The sequence below is a fragment of the Equus asinus genome, chromosome 16 (genome assembly GCF_041296235.1).
Source record: "Equus asinus isolate D_3611 breed Donkey chromosome 16, EquAss-T2T_v2, whole genome shotgun sequence".
In the NCBI taxonomy this organism is placed as follows: Eukaryota; Metazoa; Chordata; class Mammalia; order Perissodactyla; family Equidae; genus Equus; species Equus asinus.
Window position 1 is genome coordinate 49,532,541 of NC_091805.1, and position 15,135 is coordinate 49,547,675.

At 40.1% G+C, this 15,135-nt stretch overlaps 1 protein-coding gene across 4 annotated transcripts in view; it reads right to left on the reverse strand.

The window, feature by feature from the left end:
* SPAG17 (sperm associated antigen 17) overlaps window positions 1-15,135 on the reverse strand; it is a 209,891-nt gene that overhangs the window by 125,423 nt on the left and 69,333 nt on the right. For 3 of the 4 annotated variants that reach the window (XM_070487137.1, XM_014847644.3, XM_070487138.1), the window contains 6 exons: window positions 10,397-10,583; window positions 8,887-9,081; window positions 7,012-7,193; window positions 2,486-2,647; window positions 1,268-1,340; window positions 942-1,054 (listed from right to left, as the gene is read on the reverse strand). In XM_070487137.1, coding sequence (XP_070343238.1) covers window positions 942-1,054; window positions 1,268-1,340; window positions 2,486-2,647; window positions 7,012-7,193; window positions 8,887-9,081; window positions 10,397-10,583 — 912 coding nt within the window. The remainder of the gene's footprint in view (window positions 1-941; window positions 1,055-1,267; window positions 1,341-2,485; window positions 2,648-7,011; window positions 7,194-8,886; window positions 9,082-10,396; window positions 10,584-15,135) is intronic. The other variant, XM_070487139.1, reaches the window with a different exon arrangement.

The window sequence follows — 15,135 nt, forward strand, 5'->3', positions numbered from 1 at the left end:
ATTGAAAAACATTTTTGACATGCATGTTTACTGTTTGCCCATATTTACTGACCATAACGCAATAAAATTAGAAATTGACAATAAACAGTGGAAATTAAAACAAAAGATTTAGATCTGAATACATTGAAAGCATCAGGGCACAGCCAAAGAAATACTCAAAAGGAAATATATAGCCTTAAGTAAAGCAAAAAGGACTGAAAATAAATGAAGTAAGCTTTCAATTAAAATGAAATGCAAAATAAATCCAAGGAAAGTAGAAAGAAGGAAATAATAAAGATAAATGAAGAAATTAATAAAATGAAAAGTAAAAAGGAGTTGATCAGTGAAACAAAATGATGGTTCTTTGAAAAGACCAATACAATAGATATACCATCAACATCTATGATCAAGAAAAGAGATGGCACAAATAAATAACATCAGTAGTAGAAAAGGAACATAGACAAAGAGAAAATTTAAAAATGCACATAAATGAATAAAGAACTTTATATGATACTGAAAATGCAAATAAAGTAGATATATTTATATAAAGAATAATGACTAGAATTGGATTCAAAAATAGAAAAATCTGATTAAATCTACAAGTATAAAAGAAATTTTAAAGATAGTTAAAGACCATTAACCACCCCATCCACCTGTTTGTCTCCTCTTTGTCTTCCATGAAAACAACACAAGACACAGAGTTTTAAAGACACATCTACCCAAACCTGAGGGAATGTTACATAAACTGTTCCAGCACATAGCAAAAGAAACGGGATTGAAGCTGAGGATCAAAGCAAACGTGGGTTTTATCTAAAATATTCTAATCGTTGTAAAGGAGAATGCATTCAGGCATTGCAAGTGTAATTTTAAAATAGTTTAAAAAATACGGAAGCAGAGAGAGATGAAGTGACTGACTCAAGCTTACTCATTTGGGAAAAAGTCCTCAGAATGTATCTGCCTACCTGTTCCAGCATACAGTGCAGTATCAGGGGCACAGAAATGAATTCTTCTGGAATCGGATTCAGCAAATCATTGTAATATCTCATGTCTGCTTCAGTTGTGATGACAAAAGGCACTGCAAAATATACAAAATATCATTGTTCGATTAAGAACGTGTTCTCCATTTCTTCTATCAAAATTTCATCCATAAATTCAAACTATGACCATGAACGAATAAATATAAGATGGGTAGGTGGAGGCATATCTGCAAGCAATATCAAAGACAGTCATTATTCCTTAGAGCACCAGCTCCTGGTGTTGATCCTCCAGCGATGGGTTTCATACATGCCTGATGTTGGGGCTTGCCGTTCTTCATTTTGTGCTTTCTTCTTCCCAGGGGTTGGAGCAGCAGCTTGTGGAGCCTAAAAGAAGAATAATTAAAAAGAAACAACTGAGATATTCAACTGAGAGATGCTTTCACCACACGTTGGTGTGAAGGGATCTGACATGATGCTGAGATTGTATGATTATGTTCACACCACAAATAAAAGGGTTTGTCTGAGGAAGGAAAGAAGTTAATGGGTGTGGACACTTTTTAAGATTTTCCTAACAGAGCCCACTGATGAATTGCCAGGAAAAGGATGGGGAGATGAGCTACTGAGAGCCAAAAAGTTTTTCCTCCTTGAGTGACTCAGAATCACACCATTCTCCCTCTTGGAATCATTCAATGGTTCCGCATCGCCTTCAGGATAAAACCCAACTCTTTAACTCAGCACCAAAGGACATTCTTGCTCCCGCCTCTCCAGCTCTAGTTCATGTTGCTGTTCTCTACTTTGCATGTACTGGCTGGGAGCACTGACCTACCCCATGGTCCTCGCTGGTGCTGTAACACTTCTTTCCTTTGACCTCCATATCTTTGCATGTCTTTGCCCCTTTCTTGAGAATATCCCTGTGTCCCTTTTCCCCCAGCAGGCTTTCCCCTAGGGAATTCACATTCAGCCTTCACCACAGCACCTACCCAGGCTGATCCTCTCCAGATCAGGTTAGGCGCCATGTTTTACTGCTTCTACTACAATCTGAGCTGACTGTTCTCCTAGCACTCATCATGCTATGTTGAAACCACTGTTGACTTGACTGCCATCCCCTTTAAAAGTTAATCTCAATGAGGAGGACAGGGGCTGAGCCTTGTTCATTAATATATTGCCAGTACCTTGCTCAGTGCTAGCACATGGTAGGTGCTAAATAAACATTGTGATGAATTTATCAATAGCCTTCCTTGTTCGAGATGTTATTTATTGCATCATAGGCTGAAAAGTGAGTTCCGTTATCAGCTCTGAATGTGGCAGGTAGTCGGGAAGCTTCGTAAAGCCTCCACCACATAGGTGCCCTTTAATGCTAGGCCTGGGGGCCTTTCCTCGTTCCCACCCTCACCCATTAAATCCCAGCAGGAAGTGGTACCTTGCTACAAGAATTTATGCCATTTTTTCTTCATATGTTTTGTGAACATGAAAATTAAGCTGTTCAGTTAATCATTCAGCCCATTAAAGAGACTGAAGCACGTGCCTACCTCAGCAATGGCTACAGCTTCTAAGATAGGCTTCTCGTTAACCACTTGTGGGACATTAATAAGCTGCATGCTTTCTAAATAGTGCCGGTGCTGCCTTTTCCAATCCAGGCTGTCGTACATCAAACAGGCAATATTTTCAAAAATATCAGTGCCAAATTCCAGCTACAGGTGAGAGAATTAAATTAGTTAGTAGTATCATATTGTTGGAATCGGACATATGGTTTGTATCTCTCTTAACAGCTAAAACTTTCACTTTTTCCAGGGAAGCCTTGCCCCCACTCACTGAATCCCAGCCATGGGGACCGCACATTTCTTGCCCTTCTTCTTCACTACACTGCAGACTGTTCCCTTGGGAGGGCCTTATGGCTGCCCAGTATTATTAGAGTCTAATTAATACTTGAACTAAGTGAAAAACACTCTATTCATTAGTTTTAGCAGTACAGCCGTATTCTGATGTCCTAGTTTCTGAACAACACACATTAGGTAGGTAATTGTGATATCCTCAGCCCAAGACAAGCTATGGATGATTACTTGCTCGGCTGTGCAAGAAGCACGGTGGAAATCCCTGCTCAAGTATGCCGCAGTATATGTGCAATCAGTATTCTTCCTTTCCTCCTTGTCTCTCTTCTTTCCTGTTACCTGTGCTTCCTTTAGGGAAAAAAGCCTAAGAAATCCTGATAACTACTACTTCTGTAATACCCACAAGTTTTATGAGCTGGAAAGCAAGTTCTAGATCAGATATCTCCTATTACCTGGGCTTTCATTTCCAGAAGTGGAAAAGCACTTATCACTGGGTCTGTCTGCCTGCAAGCAAAGAAGGACTAAATAGGCTCATGCTATGTCTGAGTTGAAGAGGTAAGGTAGAGTGAGATAGCTTCTTGGTGGGGGGGGGGGGGGGGGAGGGGGGCAGTGAATCACAGTGTGGCAGGAGTCCAGGGAAGCGCCTAGCTCGACCCATCTTCATAGCACAGCTGTCAATCTGGGCTTCCTGTGCCCACTCAAAGGCTGAGCATTCTTCAGTTAAGCTTCAACCTGGTATTCTTTGCCCAAATTCTGGCATAGAAACATATTTTTGGTTTTCGTTTGTATTTATAAGAAATACAGTAAAACTTCTGCCCAGTGGTCCCTTAGCTTAACTAGTTAATTCATTTTTAGATCAAACAGCAAATCACATGCTAAAAGCCAGAAAATTTTTTCAGCAACCAAGGTCTTAGCTTGAGATGTTGCAAATGTCTTCCATGAGCAGTTAGCACTTCTTGATGGGCATTTATTTGCTGCAAAGCTTTCGTTACCCTGGTTCAGCAGAAATACAGTCTGCTTGTTTGCAGCAAAAGGTATTAATGCTTTCCTGCTTCCAGAGAGGAAGAAGACTCCTTGGCTGGCTCCTGCCTTGAATAGGAGGCCATTACCAGCTTATAGATAGAGCTGAGAATATAACATCATGTATCTGCACCATGTATTTAGTCTATTTCTACTAGATGTAGATTTATTACTTTTACATTTCTAACGTGATCCTAAATTTAAAATGAACCTGTCTTCCATATTAAATCCAATGGCCTTTTCTTCCGGAACCCAACTCTGTTACTGAAGTGTTTTTAAGGCTCTCTTTCCTCATCATCTTCAATGCTGGGTCATTCGCTCACAAACTGTACCTTGTAGAGGCACACTTGGGCTCTAAAAGACGTCTTCAGTTGGACCCAGACCACAGCCCTGGCATGAAGACGTGCAATAAATATTTGCAAATTGATTGATAGGAGCTCAATGTGTCCACTGGGAAGCACAGCCCTAAATGGCTCCTTAGGCAGCTGAATGTTTTCATTCCTGACAGTTACCTTCAGCCCAACTAGACACCCTAGACATTTTCTAGTTCTGAAGTCAAGAATATTCTACCATAATTAGGATGTCAACCAAGCTGATCACATTTTTAACATAAAACAAATTTTTTGTACTTTGCCATTTAAATTCTTCCACTCTACATTTTAAAAAAGTAAAATATAGCCACATTCACTTGCTTTAAAAATGGAGTGATTAAAATCTTCCAATGAACGGAAAATTGTGGACACTGGAGTAGGAGACAGGATGCTGGGAATGGTGCCGGGTTATCTGAAGCTCTGACTGTGTGCCTTGCTGTTCACATCAATGTACTGATGATGCAGTGGAACGTACTCTACCTCGGGCTCAATACATTTCAGCTCTTCTCAGACTATGCTTGGGGAGTAAATAAGACACATAGAAGGGAGCCCTAGTTAGAGCAGAAGAAAAAAGGTACTACGTTTGAGGCTGCCTTAGAAAACTCTGTTTATTGCCTCCTCTGAATTATGGTTCAGGAATTGTATGGCTGGAATCTCCTGTGCCCTATTGAACCAAAGATGTATACAAGTTCTTTACAGGGTATGCAGCTAGAACTTGGCCCAAATGAGAGGAGGACTGTTTCTCCAAAACACAAATTTGTGGATGTGACATGGATTTTATGTTTGGGGGAAAAGTTCATCTATTGAAGAGAAACAGTAGAAGGCTGGCTTTGAGGTGGGATTTTCAGGATCCCAGGGAAATCGCCTTTTCCCCAAACATATCTCATATTTTGGGGGCATAATCTAGAATTCCAATAAAACAGGATAAAATATTCATAGTACAGTTATGTGTCACATGACGTTTTGGTCAGTGACGGGTCACAAATACAACAGTGGTCCCATAAGATTAGTACCACATAGCCAGGTGTGTAGTAGGCTATACCATCTAGGTTTGTGTAAGTACCCTCTATGATGTTTGCACAATGACAAAATCACCTAAGGACGCATTTCTCAGAACCTATCCCTGTCGTTCAGCAACACATGACTGTACTATATTACTTGGAATGCCAGTATCCCTGGGATGGGGAAACATATTGACCCAATTTAACTCGAAGCAGTCAAGGACAGATGGCAGTGGATTCTTTTTGGAGCTTAGGTTTAGGAAACAAGAGAGTAAAAGATAAAGCAGGCAAGATAAAGCTATCTAGATGAAGAGGCAGGAAGAGGCAAAGCAAAGGGAGTCTGGAGTAGCCAGTTTTGCCTAGAACAAGCTCCATATTTATCTACAGCTTTTCTGTGTTCAGCTTCATTTCCTATTTACAGGACAAGGCTGATATTTATTCTTACTATTGGCAAAGTATCACACTTAAAGTTCTGTTTCTATCTAGTGACATCTAAGGCCTTATATTGACAGTCTTTATAACTCAGACTCATCTATCCATGGTTACTTATTCAAATCTTGCCCATCCTTCAAGTCAAATCTGGGCCTCCCTCCTCAGTGTTTTCACTTACTTCACCAAGTGCACGTCCATCTCAAGGTGATTGAATCAGGGTCTCTCATAGTGAGAAATGTCCAGGCTCCACCCAATGGCCGTGGGCAGCCTACCCTTTGGCTCAGAAAGCCTGTTCCAGGCTTTGATCTAATCTCCTCTTAGATAGTCAGTTCATTTTTTTGGCAGCTACCCACAGGAACTGTGCACAGACACCCATCCACCTCCTCTACCCTGCTTTGCCCAGCTCCCTTCAGAGAACTCACTTGAGGTGGTCCCTCCCCAGTACTCTGCTTTCAGTTCGTTCAGCTCCCTTGATGCCGAAATATATTGCTCTGTGAGGATCAACACTCCCGGGGCCCTGTTTGTTGGGACAGGGAGTCAACCAGAAAGAGATCTGAGAGGTTTTTTGTAACAAGGATGCCTGGATATCTTTCCCAACACAGAGTGTGATAAGTAGTCACTCAACCTTCTTTCTAAATACATCTTCATGTATCTAGCATTTGATACTTTTAAAAGCATCCCATTTCTTCTTTTTCTGAATTAATAGGAAACGGAGAGTGTGTTTCACATAACTGAGCACCTAGATATATGGCCTCTTGAACTCTGCTTCTCTTTTCCATGGGTTTGGTCTTGCCTGTCTGCAAGCTCCTCAATGGCAGGAACTCCTCAATGGCAGCCAATAAATGCCCTTAGGAAATGCCTGTTAATTGCTGGGCTGGGGTCAAGCCATCTTGTTAGGATAGACTTCTTTGGCCAAATATATTAAAAATGCGATTTGGGCAATAAAAGCAGAGGCCTAGAAGAACAATGTTTCGAACTGATATATACACATTTCAAAAAGACAAAATAATTCCACCAGCTACAAAATTTACTGTTTCCACAATTAATATATTATATCTTAAGACTCTACTGCCTAGAACATTACTAAACAAAACATGAATGTATGAAACAAAGCCATATGTCACCAAATAAAAGAAATATCATTGTTTATCTTTATCTACATCTTATTCTTTGTCATTAATTCACACACAAAAGCTAAAGAATTAGGCTATAACCATTACTGGGCATTCAATGTCATTGTTGTCTTGAAGATAAAGAGTTTAGCACAAAGCCTTGTCTGTAGTCAGTGACCAATAAATATCTGTGGAATGAATGAATGGGGTAAATGGAACCACAGTGTCACGTGTTCAAACCGCTCACTCTCACTAATGCATATACTTACTCTCACTATGCATATACTAACCATCATCCCACTGTCTGACCAGTCAGAAGGAAAGCCATCTTCCTTGACCATGTATTCAAGACGAGCAACATCAAAGAGATTTGTTTCAGGTTTCTCATTATTCAGGATTGGTTCCAAGTACTTCCAGAAAATTTCAAGTTCTTTTATGGTATTCTCATTCTTCAATTTTTCAGCTTCTATATCTAATAAGAGCAATATGTTTATATTACAAAATGAGAGTGTTGGATTTCTTCCTACTTTTAAGGATACTTGGCGAGTCTTATGTATTGCAATACAGTATAGAACCAGAAAATGCAAATAAAGAAATATAATTTTGAGAAGTTTTTGGATCTAGACTATACAATTATCAAATCAGAGGATTTTACTTCTGAAATTGATACGAAATATGAGCTTTCTACTCTTTCATTTTATAGTTGAGGACCAGAAAGATTATGATAAGGTCACACATTTATATGTATATTCAATATTTCCATCACTCTTAGATTGCATGTGGAGCAGTTTTTCTGCCAAATCATTTTTTGATCATTTTAATGTCTGTTTGCTGCTTAACTGGTTATAAATGCATTTGATCCAGTTCTCCTTCCCACATGGCTAAAAACAAACTGGATCAACGATTTATGCTTCAGTTATCTTTTGGTCACATTAAAATAGCTATAGGCTTCTCTGGGCATTTGTGCTGTGACTGCAAAATAATAGTTTTCTGTAAAGTTACACTTGAATATTTGCCTGAAATAAATAGGTTTTGTTACTAAGATCTCAAAATTTTATTGTAAAGTCTATTTTTCCATAATTTTATTTTTATATATTAAATTTTTTTTATAGAGAGACTATGGTTGGAGCTTACGCAGCATTTTCTCACTGGCTTCAATAATAAATTATTAATGTATAACTATCCTTTGAGATAGTCAGGAGTAGCTGGGTTTGAATCTCAACTCTTTTACTTAATGACTGCCTTGAGGATGAGAGTTCTTTTTGGTAAAACTGAAATAACAAAACATACTTCCAAGGGTTGTGGAAACTACATGAATCAGTGCACTTAAAGCCCTCAGCATTGAGCCTAGTTCCAAGGCATGTGCCCAATAAATGGCAGCTATTATTATTATCAGTGGTAGTGATTTCTAATTTCTAACAGCAATTTTAAAAATGTAGTGTTAAGGAAATTGGGATGTGGTTGTGTAGGTTCCAAACACTGTGAAATGATATTATTAATAAATAACAATAAAAGCACCAGCATGTGGCAGAAAGAGATTCTAGGTCACACAGGCTTAAACTGAATCCCAGTTCTACTACCTAAAGTGTACAGTGGCTTTTTGGTCTCTTCCCACAGATGTTGTCTAGCACAATTCCTTTCGATGAAGACCTGGAGGTTCCAAATGGCTGAAAGGTAGTGTGGTTGGGACTTCATCCCACCACGTCCCAGTCTAAGGCTCAGAAGACAAAATGTCCTCTCTGATTTATCACAATAAGCAAGTAGCAAAGCAGAGCAAGCACCCAAGGCTATAACCTCCCTTGGACCATTTGGTGACTGTAGCTTCTGGAACAACAGATTATCTACAGTTGATCCATGCAGCCATGCTTTGGGTAAAAGCTATAGATCAAATATTCCTGAGAAATGTAGGTGGATAACCAAGTCTTCTGACCCGCAGTCTATCTTCTCTGTGGCTACACAGGGATATAAATACAGAGTATGATTTTAATTTGCAAAATTTACAACACCTGGCCGGTGCAAGCAGACTAAATAGCAAATCAAAGTCTTGAAAGGATTTAATAATGTACGTATTGTATGACTATGTTTTGGACAGAACGCTGTATTTGTACTTTAAGGATGCTGGGTAATACTGAAGGATTCAGTAAGTTGTGAAGCAGACTGCATACCTTCTGGCTGAAGAGAAACTTCCTGCTGCTGGCTAACTGCTGCCAGGTGCGCCTGCAGAGGTTCATAATTCTCTGAAGATATTTTAATCACGCTGCTTATGGGAATGCCAAGCTCAGTCATAATCGCTAATAGCTGAGGATCGTTGAAGCCCACAACTATAATGTAATGTTGGGCACCATCATCTGGCTCATCATCTGTTCAAAATACCATAAAGGAGAGCAGCCGTCATTTTAAAAGAGAAGAGGTTGCACACAGCCTGTTCAATGGCTATATACATTATGCATGCGTTTACAAGTCCTCTGGCTTGCCAAAAACAGTCCAGTTGGCTGGAATGCAGTCATGTTGACTGGTTTTCATTATTGCCCTTGCAGAGAGAAGGCTGTGGCCATTTTACAAAATATTAAATCACTTTTGCAAATGAGACATAGGCGTAATAGGAGGACAAACATACACAGGGCCTGTGGTCATGGAAAATGTGTTCTAGGGATTTTGTTGAAAAAAAGTTTAGGCTATAATTTTTTTTGGTTCTAATCTCTTTTGAGCAACATCTGGCTTTACTCCTGAATTACGAGTAGCTGCAGCTTTGTGGTATTTTATAAGTTAAGGTGTTTACAGGAGAGGGAAATATTGAATATGGACATGCTCCCTACTAAACTATTCTGTGTATTTATGTCAATAAGTGTGAAGGCTGAGTATGGTTTATGTAACAACTATTGAGAATAGATGGTACACAAAAACTTACATCCCACAATAGTCCATTAAGATCAATTTAAAAATAATGCAATAGATGCACAAACTTAATTTTCAAGTAATGATTTTTCTTCTATCACTAAGCACATCAGTATTGATCTTGCCCATGGCATCCATAATATCATTGCTTCCAAGTCTAGTGCATTCACAGCAGAAATATACTAGGAGAGTCAAACTAGTAAAGGAAGTGAAGGCCTGCTATCTCATTTAAATACGTTGCAAACAATAACAGACAGCTCCATTTGGGTTCATGGGAAGGCAACGAATTACTCATAGCTGCCTGAGTTGAATCACTTTTATATCATAATATAAAATGAAAGAAAATTCTACTTACTCCATCTAAGACAAACTAATAGTGAGAGAAGTTGAGGTCTGGAAGCTATGTGCTCTGCATGAGTCCCAAATTAAGCAGTCTGATATTATTACCACTGTATTCCACTCATGACGATAACCACTTTTTACTCTGCCTTTTTAAAAATGTTCCCACCAAGGCAGTAAGTTCATTATTTCATCCTTCATTTCCTCTATGTAAATGCGCCTATAGCAAGACACTAACTAAACATTTGTTGAAAACAAATGAATTGCAAATAAAAACATTTTTCTATTAGGGTGTCACGGGTAGTGCGTGATTTACGGTTTTATAAAGAGTGAAAAGGCTGGGGAAGACTCAGCATAGTTGGTGGAATGATTTCTCAAGTTACTTTGCAGATCATAAGGCAAGAAGTGAAAGGTAGCTACGGCAAGGAGCATCTTACTGACCAATGTAACGTTTGGCGTCGTCTTCTTCTCCCCTCTGTTTTAACTGAGTGGCCTTTTTCACTGTTGTGTTTGCCTCAGGCTGATCCTTTCCCTTTCCTTTGACAACCTTGGTACCTGAGGGCTTCTTTTCCTTGGGAGATTTCGCTTTCCCTTTATCCTTTTCAGTCTTAAATTTGTCTTCTGTCACCTGGAAAGAGAGAATACTTTTTCTCCAAATCATACAGGGAGAAAGCAATGGCCTTTCTATTGTCAGGTGAATTAATTCCTTATTTCATTCAGTCACCCATGTACTCATTTATTCATTCTCCAGGCCAGGATAGTAGAGGTCTCAGGTTGACCCTGTTGTGATAACGCACATCAGTGCATGAGGCCTGGAGGGGTGGATGCTAGGAGACTGTTCACACAAACAGTCTTTGGAAGGGAACTCATCCTGAAGAAGAGCCAAGTGTGGCCTAATAAACTACCTCAGTCATCAGGGGGCAGGGCAAGTGGAGGATTCTGAGGACATTGTGACAGCAGGAACTTAGGTTTATGGAGTAGCCCAACCCTGAGAAGTCTCTGTCTGAGTCTTAGAGAAAGGTGGGGTTGTTAATAAAACAAAACAAAAATTTTAAATAAAAAGGAAAACAGAAAGTGCAGTTTTCTCTAAAATCTTCTTGATAAAGTTTTTCATGGTTTTAGTAGTGTACTGACTATTTTTAAACTTTAAAAGATTCTTTCGGGAATCTAGCACTAACAAATTATAATGCTACTTAAAAATGTATAGACACAATCAATGGTTGCTATTTGATACATTCAAAGAAAGGATCAACACATAACATCAGTTGGCAATGCTAATTCTTTACACAGTACTCTGGAGCATGCTTAGATTGCCATAAACCATGTAAAGACTCAATTTTCCCAAGATTTTTTTTCAAACAATTGCCTAAAGCTTTGCGCATTATTTCACAATGGAATTATGCTTTTGACTCATGTGTTTATAATACAAATAGGCTGTGTTCATTGAAATGATGTGTTAGTATTGTATTATAAGGTGGCCATACAGAAGATCCAGCAAATGCTTGTATTATTTATTTTTTCCATTCTCATCAAAATGGGAAACAAAAATAACTAAACAAATTATTGTGGCAACATCGGGGGCTCTGTATTTTCCTGAGGTCATGAAATTACATTTGAAAACCTCTGTTCTAAGACATTAGAGACAAGGAGGGTTGCTTTGGCACCCAGCTAACGGGATGTAACACAGAAGGGGAGAGGAGTGTTTTCTTACTTCATGGGGCTTCTGGATGTTGAGGGCTCAGAGAACCCAGAGGAAGTGTGAGAGGTGCACGTGGATTCTCCATGCATGCTAACCCCTGCGGCTCTAGTGGTGGGGAAACTGCTGCCCCAGCACCTGCTCCTCAGCAGCACAGGGAAACATCAGCGGAGGCTGCAGATGTCACGAATAGCTTTGGGCGGAGACAGGAAGGAGTGCACAGGCAAGGTACAGAGGACTGAAAAACCCCAGTATTTCTTTCTGCATCAGATATAAATTGGTGCATAAAATAGGACTGGGCTTTGTCCCCTTAAGCATCTAGCCAACTAGGGAAGAAAGAGAAAAAAAGCACATAAATAGACAAAAATATAACTACAAATTTTCATGAACGCTATGAAGGATAAAACCCCATGTAGCAATAGACACACAATTGAGGAGACCTGTCTAGTCAGTTGGTGATGGAAGACCTCTCTGTGGAGGTGATTTGAGTGAAGACCTGAGAAACGAGTCGTCATCCATGTGAGAAGCAGGGAAAGAATGAAGTGTGCGCGTGAAGGCCCTGAGTCATAAAGGAGACAGGTATGGTCAAGGAACTGAAAGGAGGTGAGTATGGCAGGATAGTGGGCAAGGGAGAGAGGGGCCCAAGATGAGGTGGGGAGGTATGGCATGGGCCAGGTGGTCCAGGGCTTTGGAGGTGGGGTTGACAAGTTTAGATTTTATTAAAAATGCAATGGGAAGACCATAAAGGTTTTAAGCAGAAGAGTACTATGATTTTGCAAGATAGGAAACCAGTAGACCAGCTGGGAATCTCTAGCAATGGTCCAGATAAAACTTAATAGTGACTCAGATTAAGGTGTTGGCAGAGTGGAGAAAAGTACAGATCTTCCTCAACTTGTGATGGGTCACATCCAGATAAACCCACCGTAAATTGAAAATATCATTAAACCAACAATGCATATAATACACCCAACCTCCTGAACATCATAGCTTAGTCTAGCCTACCTTAATTGCGCTCAGAACAATTACATCAGCCCACGATTGGGTAAAATCATCTAACACAAAGCCTATTTTACAATAAGGTGTTGAATATCTCTAGTAATTTATTGAATACAGCACTGAAAGTGAAAAACAGAATGGTTGTAGGGGTGTAGAATGGTCATAAGTGTATCAGTTGTTTACCCTCATGATCGCGTGGCTGGTGGGGAGCTGAGGACTTGCTGCCGCTGCCCAGCCTCACAAGAGAGCATCATACTGCACATTGCTGGCCTAGGAAAAGACCCAAATTCAAAATTTGATTTTTACTGATTGCATATTGCTTTCACACAATTGTAAAGTCAAAACATTGTTAAGCTGAATCATCGTCAGTGGAGGACTGTCTGCAGATGGATTTGAGACCTATTTTGGATACTGAAATTACAGAGGTCGAAAGATTAGAGATGAGGAGTGATTAAGGAGGCAACAACAAAGATAATGCCCTGGATTTAGTTTGAGCAACAGGGTAGTTGATGGTGCCACTTATAGAGACAGAGAAGTTGGGCCGAGAAATGGTTTTTACTTAGGTGGGCAGACTACTCAGAGTGATCCTGTTAAATCTGAGACACCCCTGAGATCTCAGGGAGGCAGTTGAATAAACACGTTCTCTTCTGAGAAGGGAGATTTGGCTAGAGTTACAAATTCAGGTGTAGGTAACACTTACATAGTGGTTAATTATATACGAATGGGAAGAGATGAGATCCCTTTGGGTAAGAGTTTTGAAAAATATCAGAATTGAGCCTTGGATCATGCCGGAAACTCCAAAACTTACCGACTGGATATGGGAGGAGATGTCAGCAAAGGAGATAGAGAAGTGACTAAAAAGGTAGGAAAAAATATACAGTGGAAAGCCAGAGAACCGAGGGACCGAAGAAGGCAAAAAGACAAGTATTGGCAATTATAGGTGACATTAATGAGAGCAGTATGCTTGGAGGCAGCAAACAGGGAGGCAGTAACAATACGGTGACTGCTTAGGTGGACAAATGTTTTGAGAAGTTTGGTTGTGAAGGGGAACCAGGGCTCCAAGTTGTACAATGGATAAGTGGGCGGAAGGGGAGGATGAGGTCAAGCTATGCAGGTTTGTCAAGTCAGGAGATGTTGTGTTTGCAGGCTGATGGAATGATCCAGTAGAGAGGGAGACATTGAAGATACGGGAGAGACTAACGTCCTTGAGGATGCAAGATGGGATAAGATCAAGAGAATGTGTCAATAACTGGACCTTGATAGGAGGAAAAACAATTTCTCAATTTAACAAGAGCAGCAAGGAGGGGACGGGTGGCTGGGTGTGGATGCAAGAAAGAGAGAGGTCTTGATGGTGTTGAGGGAACGCTTCAGTTTTTTCAAGCAAAAGATGAGCCTAAGTTATCAACTGAGAATGGGCAGGTACAAAGTAGAAGGTTTTGGATAGAGAAGATAATGTGAATCATCTCAGAAAGTGGAGGCTCACGCTTATTGAAGAAATATGGTAGAACTCTCTGCCAGTGTTGAGAGCTTATTGGAAATTTTGAGATTGTTAATTTAAAATGAAACTAGAGCACAAATCGGTGCCTGTGAGTCTAATTAGCTCAGAGGCACCAGCCAGACTCATGCAGGCCCTCTAACAGCCACAACTTGGATCACAGCAAATGCACTAAACTGAAACACTCCTGCACAGCAACTTGGTGGACAGCTATGCTGGCCACAGAGAAGTCCCAACTCTGCCATCAAAATCCGACAGAAACTTCCACAACTGCAATTTTAAGTAAAATCTCAGGATGATCTTTGGAACTGAGAAGAAGAAACTGTTTCAGGTTAAATTATTCCTTTTCTTTTTTTAACAGTCGGTGTATTTTCCTGTAATCTTTTTTTTTTTTTTTTTTTTTTGGTGAGGAAGATTGTCACTGAGCTAACATCTGTGCCAACCTCCCTCTATTTTTTTATGTGAGATGTCATCACAGTGTGGCTTAACGAGTGGTGCTAGGTCCGTGCCCAGGACCCAAACCTGCAAACCCCAGGCTGCCGAAGCAGAGTGTGCAAACTTAACCACTATGCCACCAGGCTGGCCCCAGGTTAAATTATTTTAAAGTTTTCCGGAAGAATAAACATTTATTCATTTACATATTCATTCATTTATTCCATCATTACAAAAAACATTGCTGAGTACAGTGGCAATTTAAGAAAACATTTTTTTCTTTTCCTGGTAGAACAGTAAAAGGGCCCGCTACCCCTGCAGGTTCTCCCAGGTCGGGTATGAGAGCCTGTGCAGCCATGTAGCTCTCATTCCTCTGGAGCCTCTTTAGCAAGGCTGGAGTTATATAAAGTCAGGAACTCCCTGAGCCCTTTCTTCTGTGATGTTTCATGGGATACTAGAGGGGAGGGCTGATCACAATCAAAAGTTCAAAATAAGCCGCAAATTCTAGTAGCAGAGACTTAGTGATATAGTGAGATACGTGCTTTCCAGACATATTCATCA